At 48.0% G+C, this 9,636-nt stretch overlaps 3 protein-coding genes across 6 annotated transcripts in view; 2 read left to right on the top strand and 1 right to left on the bottom strand.

Annotated features, from left to right (window-relative positions):
- CFDP1 (craniofacial development protein 1) overlaps window positions 1-9,636 on the top strand; it is a 934,470-nt gene that overhangs the window by 585,087 nt on the left and 339,747 nt on the right. The gene's annotated exons all lie outside the window — the stretch shown is intronic.
- The window catches only part of CNTNAP4 (contactin associated protein family member 4), a 990,511-nt gene that overhangs the window by 912,834 nt on the left and 68,041 nt on the right, over window positions 1-9,636 (bottom strand). The gene's annotated exons all lie outside the window — the stretch shown is intronic.
- The window catches only part of ADAT1 (adenosine deaminase tRNA specific 1), a 28,331-nt gene continuing 22,569 nt past the window's right edge, over window positions 3,875-9,636 (top strand). The window contains exons 1-4 of one of the 4 annotated variants that reach the window (XM_050772727.1): window positions 3,875-3,909; window positions 6,342-6,531; window positions 6,828-6,896; window positions 8,826-8,880. In XM_050772727.1, the coding sequence (XP_050628684.1) occupies window positions 6,363-6,531; window positions 6,828-6,896; window positions 8,826-8,880 (293 nt within the window). In that variant the 5' untranslated portion in view covers window positions 3,875-3,909; window positions 6,342-6,362. The other 3 variants (XM_050772725.1, XM_050772726.1, XM_050772728.1) reach the window with 3 other exon arrangements.

Raw genomic sequence — 9,636 nt, 5'->3', positions numbered from 1 at the left:
GCCCCTGTTTCCTGACCCAGCGGGGAAGACCTTTTTTCAGATGACGGAAGACTTACCTTCTGCACCGCAGCGAAACCTGCAAGCATCCCAGTTTGGGAGCAGCCAGCCTCCTTTCACAGAGCAGGTTTCTGTTTCTGTAACTGGTAAACAACCTAAGCATTCAGAGTTACCCAGCAGAACTACCTCAGGGAGTGCGGAGCATGCTCACCCCTGCTGGCGTTTAAGCAGTACATGACCAGGTGGCATTTCGGAAGAAACATTTTCAGATGGCACATCCTAAGAAAGGGAGTGGTAACTAAAACGGGACATAATAACCTCACCAAGGGAGGTGGTGGAAGGCCAAGGCCAGGTAAGGGACCAGGTTTCCGGTAATACTGTCAATGCACACCATTGAAAAAGGCTACAAGGATTGATGATGTCATCAGTGACTTTACAGAGTGGTTTAATGGAGGGCTGGAGGCAGAAGCCAGCTGTCTGGTCTTAAGGAGGCTGGGGATAGAAAGGAACTGAGGCAGCAGTAGACAACTTGTATGTGGGGGTTGGCAGGAAAAATGACCAAGAGTGTGAAAGCTAGAAGGGACATAAAGTCCCCATTTCTTCTTCAGACAGTTGCAGGCTCACAATTTGCTAACTGCTCTGCTGGGGTGAGCAGAAACAGGCATGGTCCCAAACTTCATCAAGCATCTACATTTGTAAAGAAAATAGATATGTAATAAATCATCCTCCAAAATTGTATAAAATGGCAGCTCAGGTAAATGGTTCGAAAGAGAGGTCCATGGGGTATTGAGAAACTATAATGGCCATGGATCTAGTTAGAGGAGGTTTCTCTGAGGACATTAGATCTGAAGGGAAGAGGGCTTTCCACGGTATGGCAACAAGTGCAAAAGCCCTGTGGTAGGAAAGGACATGGAGAAGACCAGTGACAGAGTACAGAAGCCCAAAGAAATACGGCACCAGGTGAGGCGGGAAGGGGCTGACAGTACAGTACTGTGAGCACTACTATGGGATTTTTGCATTTTTTTTTTTTTTTTTTTTTTTTTTTTTTTTTTTTTGAGACGGAGTCTCGCTCTGTCGCCCAGGCTGGAGTGCAGTGGCCGGATCTCAGCTCACTGCAAGCTCCGCCTCCCGGGTTCACGCCATTCTCCTGCCTCAGCCTCCCAAGTAGCTGGGACTACAGGCGCCCGCCACCTCGCCCGGCTAGTTTTTTGTATTTTTTAGTAGAGACGGGGTTTCACCGTGTCAGCCAGGATGGTCTCGATCTCCTGACCTCGTGATCCGCCCGTCTGGGCCTCCCAAAGTGCTGGGATTACAGGCTTGAGCCACCGCGCCCGGCCTGATTTTTGCATTTTAAGAGTACTGGGAAGCCAGTCGGGCATGGTGGCTCACGCCTGTAATCCCAGCACTTTGGGAGGTCAAGGCAGGTGGATCACTTGAGGTCTGGAATTCGAGACCAGACTGGCCAACCTGGTGAAACCCCGTCTCTACCAAAAACACAAAAATTAGCAAGGTGGTGTGGCATGTGCCTGTAATCCTAGCTACTCGGGAGGCTGAAGTAGGAGAATTGCTTGAACCCGGGAGGCAGAGGTTGCAGTGAGCTGAGATTGTGCCACTGTGTTACAGCCTCAGCAACAGAAGGAGACTCCATCTCATAAAAAAAAATAAAGTACTGAGAAGGCGTTCACTGAAGTATTATTTAAGCAGTGGGGTGACATCAGATTTGTGATTTGAAAAGATTAGTCTTGCTGCTCTGTGAAAAATGAATTGGAGTTAAGCAAGAAAAGGTGGAAGTTCAGAGATGAGCGTAGCAATCCAAGAGATTCTATGCTAGTGACTTTTACTAGCATATTGGCATGGAAGTGGAGAGAAATGGATGGATTCAAGAGATAGGAAGTAAGATCAACAGGACTTGGTAATGGATTGCACTAAGGGGATTAAGGGAAGGGAGATAACAAGGAAGATGACTCACTTTTTAGTTGTGCAACTAGATTGCTAGTAATACAAATCTCTGAGATAAAGAACCCTAGAAGAAGGTCTTTGATACCCCTTACCCACACTGGAATATTTCTTTAAAGACAGAAGAGGCAGTCAGTTGCAGATTAAAGATACTGGACAGGAATGAGGAGCAAAGTCTTTGGCCTTGGAGGAGGGCCATGGCCCATTTCCTTTGAACTAGAGAGAGGGATGGGGTTGAGCAAGTTGCATACATTTCTGAGGGGTAACAAAGAAAAATGAATTATTTCATTTTTAGTAATATAGGCATTCAGTTACTGAGTGACAAAGTCCCCTGAACTATCTGGACAGCTATATTACCTATTCCTGGCAATCCAAAGGTTTTTAGACCTGTCCACTACACTGTAGTAGTACTGTACTACAGTAGCCACTAGCCACATGCAACTATACAGCATCTGAAATGTGGCTGGTCCAAATTGAGATGTATTCTAAGCGTAACACACATCAGGTTTTTTAAACTTCGCATTAAAAACAGAACAGAACATAAGTGTTTTTTAAAATATTGATACTGGGCGGCCGGGCATGGTGGCTCACACCTGTAATCCCAGCACCTTGGGAGGCCAAGGCAGGCGGATCACGAGGTCAGGAGTTCGAGACCATCCTGGCTAACACGGTGAAACCCCGTCTCTACTAAAAATACAAAAAAATTAGCCGGGCGCGGTGGCAAGAGCCTGTAGTCCCAGCTACTTGGGAGGCTGAGGCAGGAGAATGGCGTGAACCTGAGAGGCGGAGCTTACAGTGAGCCAAGATCGCGCCACTGCACTCCAGCCTGAGTGACAGAACAAGACTCTGTCTCAAAAAAAAAAATATATATATATATATATATGTATACACACACATATATATCTGATTTTTTAAACTTTGCATTTAAAACAGAAGTATTTATACACATATATGTGTGTGTGTGTATATATATATATAGAGAGAGAGAGAGAGAGAGAGATCGGGCATCGTGACTCATGCTTATAATCCCAGCACTTTGGGAGGTCGAGGCGGGCTGATCACTTGAGGTCAGTTCAAGACCAGCCTAGATAACATGGCGAAACCCCGTCTCTACTAAAAATAACAAAAACTAGCCGGAGTGATGGCAGGCATCTGTAATCCCAGGTTACAATCCCAGATTGCGCCACTGCAACTCCAGCCTGGGTGACAAAGCAAGACTCCATCTCAAAAAAATTTTTGATTATATGTTGAAATAATACTATTTGGGATGTGTGGGTTAAATAAAATATCTGATTGTTTCTATTTTGACTTTTTTAATGAGGCTACTGGAAATTTTTTTTTCCAGTTGCAGTTCCAGACGGGGTTTCACTGTGTTAGCCAGGATGGTCTCGATCTCCTGACCTCGCGATCCGCCCGTCTCGCCTGCCAAAGTACTGGGACTACAGGCTTGAGCCACCGCGCCCGGCCGGCTACTGGAAATTTTTAGATTACGTATATAATTCGAATTGTATATCTATAGGACAGTGATGTTATAGACAGAAATTCAGCCTAGTCAGGAGACCAGCTTGAACGGGGAGGCGAAGGTTGCAGTGAGCCGAGATCGCGCCTTTACACTCCAGCCTGAGCAACAGAGTGAAACTACGTCTCAAAACAAACAAACAAAACATTCAGGGTAGTGCTGCAAGATACATCATTCTAGTTCTAGGTGAAGGCATATCTAAGCCAGCAGGTGGCTCCCATCATCCGGTTTCACGCATCCCTAGGACGCTGGCCGGGCTGCGGGACTTGAAGCGTGGGAATCTCGGCCCTGGCACCGACTCCCCGGAAAAACTACAAGGCCCGGCGTGCACTGCGCGCCTCTGGGGGCGGGAGCCGGAAGGAACTGGCGGCATTGTGACGTCACGTCCGTCTCGCAGGCGGCTTCTCCTCGCTATCTCCGAGGCGCGTGTGGTGGAGGTGGGAGGGGAACCTCAGCGAAGCAGTGGGGAGACGGGGCAGGTGCATCCGGGCTAACTTTACCGAGTCTGTTTTTGAGGGAAGAGGTTGTGAGGACCGTATCTTTTGGGACGCATTTCACGTGGGAAGGCGCTCCACGCCTGGAACTGTCAGCAGCCGGCGCGTGAAGAGCTCCTGCTGCGGGCGAGCGCGGGGCCTCTGGCCTGGCAGCCTCAGGACCTAGTGGGTCAGGCGCTCATGCTGTTCCCACTGCACAACCTCAGTGCCTTGCCTGGCGCCTCCCGTCCTGTAACTGGCCGACTTGGGGTCCCACCCGGGCTTCTCCAGCGGCCGGGAAGGGGCTCTGCTTCCGGAAGTATTAGGAAGGGAGGCAGCGTGAAGCAGGAGTCCCTTCTTCCGAGCATCGCTAAAGCCTTTTCTTCCCTGGCAGCCGATTTCCTTTTTTTTGGAAAGGACGTCAGTTTTTTCGCTTGTTGAAACTGTTCAGAGATGCGGTCTTGTGGGCAAATACATGCCTGTTTAACTGAGCTGTTATTTTCAGCTAATAAGTTCTTCAAGTTTTTCAAGATCTAGGAGGGGGTTTAGGCTCGAATTATGATGGACCCAGTGTAGCAAAACATTTATTCATTCCAACAATTGGGCATGCCCATTCAGACTCAACTACCTGAGTGAGATGATGCCGTTCTGGGCTGCTTCGTTTTAGGGAGTCACTGTTTCTTGTGGCAACTTCTACCTGCCTTGGCTATTGAGGTTTGTGAATTGCACCTCTGGTTTAGTTTCAGGTCGATGGCCAGGTGGTCTTCATAAACTATACTGCCTGTGATGTCTCCCTAGAAATGAGAGGTGAGTCCCTTCCAAATGAGGATTCTATGATCCCCTGTGCTTTCTTTTGATAAGGCTTGCACTGGCGCTCTGACTTTCAGGTCACCGTGTCTCACTTCCTGCAAATTTTTGTTTGAAATCACTATGGTCTGATTTACCATTATGGTTCGCTACAGTAGTAAGCCTGCACATTGCGCTGCAGGGGGATTCATAGCAATACCATCTTTCAAAAGCTACCTGAACTGGGACTCAGGAAAGCCTTTTTTGTTTTTTTGAGACGGAGTCTCCCTCTGTCACCCAGCCTGGAGTGCAGTGGCACAATCTCGGCTCATTGCGACCTCCGCCTCCCGGGTTCAAGCGATTCTCCTGCTTCAGCCTCCCGAGTAGCTGGGACTACAGGCACGCGTCATCACGCCCGGCTAATTTTTGTATTTTCAGTAGAGACAGAGTTTCACCACGTTGGCCAGGCAGGTCTCGAACTCCTGACCTCAGGTGAGCCACCGCGCCCAGCCTTCAGTTTTGTTTTACAATGTTTAGCTATGTCTGTCACCATACAAGTTCATTTTCTACTAAGAAGCTTTTTGTATATTGAGTCCAAATGAGGTCAGGATGTATCCAGTGAGCATTGATAGGGCCAAGAGTGAGATACTTTCCCTGCAAAGTATCCTAGGGATCTGCTTGATGGTTTTTTTCTTCATGGTTTTCTATGCCCATTACAGCCCTCCCCCTTTCACCCCCACCAGCAAGTAGCTAAAGGCAAGTTAACCAGGAAAATCATCAAATGTTATATCTTGTAATAGTAATCACAGCTGACCTTAATCATGCTCAACATTGTAGCAAATGCTTTTTATAAGTATTATTTAACCCTCACAGTAACCCTAAGTATTATTTAATCTTCACAATAATCTAAATAGGTTAGATATTATCACTTTTTTGACAGATGAAGAAACAGACACAGCAAGGTTAAGTAGTCTATTCAGCATCGCAGTTGATTTGTGGGAAAGCCAAAATTAGAACCCAGAAAGGTTGACTCCAAAGCCCACACCCTTAAGTAGAGCTCTATGAGAGCACATAACTGCTGAGAAACATCTCAGTGGGGATTTACTCGAGGGCGGTGGAGAACCACTCTGCTGTAGGGGAAAGAAGAGAAAAATAAAATGCCTGGAAAAAGAGGACACATAAGAACATCTGCCCAGAAAGATAAACCTTATACAGTGAGGGTCTGCCCAAAGCAAGTGAGTCTGCAATCCTTTATGTGCTGTTTCCAATGAAAATTGGAGTAGTGAGGACATTTCCTTCTCATGTCCTTTAATGTGGAGTAGAGGATGCAGACTCATTAGAAATGTATCAGATATCTAACATTAAAAAAAAAACTTGAAACAGTATTTTGGGGGATTGGTAGAATTTGAGGTTTCTTTGATCTTTCATTAAAAATGAAAAGGGGGCAGGGAGATAGGAGGAGAAAATGATCCGTAGAGTTCCAGATAGGGAAACCTCGGTCTGACTAGTTGGGCTCCATTTGAAAGACTTGAAGCATGGATATGAGAGGCTGTAGCATCATGCACTGGTTCTCCTTTCCGTACTTCTGATGGTTGTGGTTTTTGATCAAGGTCTCAGCACCAGCTCAGACCATGTGGACCGCAGATGAGATTGCTCTGCTGTGCTATGAACACTATGGCATCAGGCTGCCCAAGAAGGGGAAGCCTGAGCCAAACCATGAGTGGACATTGTTGGCAGCTGTGGTGAAGATACAATCTCCAGCTGACCAGGACTGCGACACCCCTGATAAGCCGGCACAAGGTAAGACTTTTTCTCCTTGGCACGCTCCTCACTGTGGAAGATGAGAAAATTATACATTGCTGTACTGTGCAGGGACAGTCGTGGGTAGGGTGTGAACTACGATGTTAGGCATGTGTGCTTGTGCTCCGCTAGGTGGCACAGTGCCTCTGATGGTGGGAGACCACCGTGCTGGAACCGCAGGCCTTGGTTGAGTGGGCCTCTGAGAATCTCCTGGAGGAGTGTGCAGGCTGATTGTACCGGAGCACTGGGGAGCATTCCGTTTCTCAGAACTCACACGATTTGTTTTTTTCCCACAGTGACAAAGGAAGTTGTCTCAATGGGAACGGGAACAAAATGCATAGGCCAGTCCAAAATGAGGAAGAGCGGTAAGCATGGGTGGGAGTCTAAACAAAGATTTAGCTTTGGAAACCAGTGTCCGTGTTTTACTCTCCTTGTCAGAGAAGAATGGCCATGTCAGTTGAGGCGCATGGCATTTGTTTCCTACTGACTGTCAGTCCAGTTGGAAGGACAGTACTCACTTGGAGAATGGAAATCCACCATCAAAGCAGAGGCCTCTAGGAACATGCTTTCCGAATAACTGAAAGCTAGCCAGTATTTTCATGCTCAAACCAGATTCCCTGGGCTTAGCTGTTCCACATTGGGTCTGGAAGGCTTTGGGGCTCTGTAGCAGGTACAGGATGCAGCTTGAGTGGTTTCTGAAGCCCTAGAAAGCAATTTTTTTTTTTTTTGCTTGGAGTCTTGCTTCATCGCCCAGGCTGGAGTGCAATGGCGCGATCTCGACTCACTGCTCTGCAACCTCCCCTTCCCGGGTTTAAGCGATTCTCCCGCCTCAGCCTCCCGAGTAGCTGGGATTACAGGCACCTGCCATCATGCCTGGCTAATTTTTGTATTTTTGTAGAGACAGGGTTTCACCATGCTGGCCAAGCTGGTCGTGACCTCCTGACCTCAGGTGATCCGCCCGCATTGGTCTCCCAAAGTGCTAGGATTAAAGGTGTGAGCCAACGCACCTGGCAAGCAGTCTTGAATGACAGAAAGCTTTGGGCCTCAACAAGAATATGAAAATTCCTTAAATTCCTTAGAGATCTGGGGGTTTTTATTTGTTTGTTTTGTTGTTTCTTTTTTTTTTTTTTTTTGAGACGGAGTCTCGCTCTGTCGCCCAGGCTGGAGTGCAGTGGCCGGATCTCAGCTCACTGCAAGCTCTGCCTCCTGGGTTTGCACCATTCTCCTGCCTCAGCCTCCCGAGCAGCTGGGACTACAGGCGCCCGCCACCTCGCCTGGCTAGTTTTTTTGTATTTTTTAGTAGAGACGGGGTTTCACCTTGTTAGCCAGGATGGTCTCGATCTTCTGACCTCATGATCCGCCCGTCTCAGCCTCCCAAAGTGCTGGGATTACAGGCTTGAGCTACCACGCCCGGCCTCTTTTTTTTTTTTAAGAGACAGGGTCTCACTGGAGTACAGTGGCACCATCATCGCTCACTGCAGCCTTGAACTCCTGGGCTCAAGTGATCCTCCCGCTTCAGCCTCCTGAGTAGCTGGACTACAGGTGTGCACCACTATGCCCAGGTAATTTTTTTCATTTTTATTTTGTAGAGACTTGGTCTAACTGTGTTGGCAAGGCTGGTCTCAAACTCCCAGCCTCAAGCTATCCTCCTGCCTTGGCCTCCCAAAGTGCTGGGATTACAGGCATGAGCCACTGCGTGACTGGCCGAGACCTGGGATCTTTACCTCTTCTTCTAGCTAGCAGGTTCCTTTTTGAGTTGGCTTCCACCATTGTCCTTGCCTGTATATGAGGAACCTGTTCCAGGATCACTGTGGATTGGATTAGATGGAATTGTATCACCATGAGCACAAGTATGATACCTCTGTACAAAAGATCTGGACCCTTGTTCTCCAGATAAGGTTTTTCTGTAAATTAGTGTTTCTCAACTGGGGGTGATTTGTACCCCAGAGGACATTTGGCAATGTCTGGAGACATTTTTAGTTGTTACAACTGAGAGAGGGGTGCTAGTGGCATCTCATGGGTAGAGGCCAGGAATACTACTAATAAACAGTCTACAGTGTTTGGGATAGACCCCCCACAACAAAGAATTTTCTGGCCCAAAATGTCTACAGTGCTGGGTTGAGAAAACCTACAGCCAATGCATTGTTATTCGTGATTGTGGTACCTTCTGACAAAGCTCTCCAGGAGCTACATGGCCATCCTGGGTGCTGGTGGAACTGCTGTGTTCTGCCTCTAGGAACCAGAGCCTCTCCAGCTTCCATATGTCTTCACCTGGTATCCTATCTTTGCCACAGGAGACATCCTCAATGATAGCCATGCTGAGGTCATAGCCAGAAGGAGTTTCCAAAGGTAAAGCCACATCCCCAGAGTATGGTTAAGCAGGGCTGGGGTGGGAGTCCCAGAATTTCCGGGGTTTTTTTGTTTGTTTGCTTGTTTTTGAGACGGAGTCTTGCTCTGTCGCCCAGGCTGGAGTGCAGTGGCGCTATCTCGGCTCACTGCAACCTCCGCCTCCCGGGTTCATGCCATTCTTCTGCCTCAGCCTCCCGAGTAGCTGGGACTACAGGCACCCACCACCACGCCTGGCTGATTTTTTTTTTTCCTGTATTTTTAGTAGAGACGGGGTTTCATCGTGTTAGCTAGGATGGTTTCGATCTCCTGACCTTGTGATCTGCCCGCCTCAGCCTCCCAAGGTGCTGGGATTACAGGCGTGAGCCGCTGTGCCCGGCCGTTTTTGTTTTTTGGGGTTTTTTGTTTGTTTGTTTGTTTTTGAGACGGAGTCTTGCTCTGTTGCCCAGGCTGGAGAGCAGTGGCACAATGTCGGCTCACTGCAACCTGCGCCTGCTGGGTTCAAGCAGTTCTCCTGCCTCAGCCTCCCAAGTAGCTGAGACTACAGGCATGCGCCACCATGCTCAACTGATTTTTTGTATTTTTAGTAGAGATGGGGTTTCACCATGCTGGCCAGGTTGGTCTCGAACTCCTGACATCGTTATCCACACGCCTCAGCTTCCCAAAGTGCTGAGATTACAGGTGTGAGCCACCACGCCTCGCCTGGAATTTACATTTCTAATAAGCTCCTAGGTAATACAGATTATATTAGTCTATAAA

Source organism: Macaca thibetana, chromosome 20 (genome assembly GCF_024542745.1).
Source record: "Macaca thibetana thibetana isolate TM-01 chromosome 20, ASM2454274v1, whole genome shotgun sequence".
In the NCBI taxonomy this organism is placed as follows: domain Eukaryota; kingdom Metazoa; phylum Chordata; class Mammalia; order Primates; family Cercopithecidae; genus Macaca; species Macaca thibetana.
The sequence above is the reverse complement of the archived record's forward strand: the minus strand, read 5'-3'. Positions and strand labels throughout refer to the sequence as shown.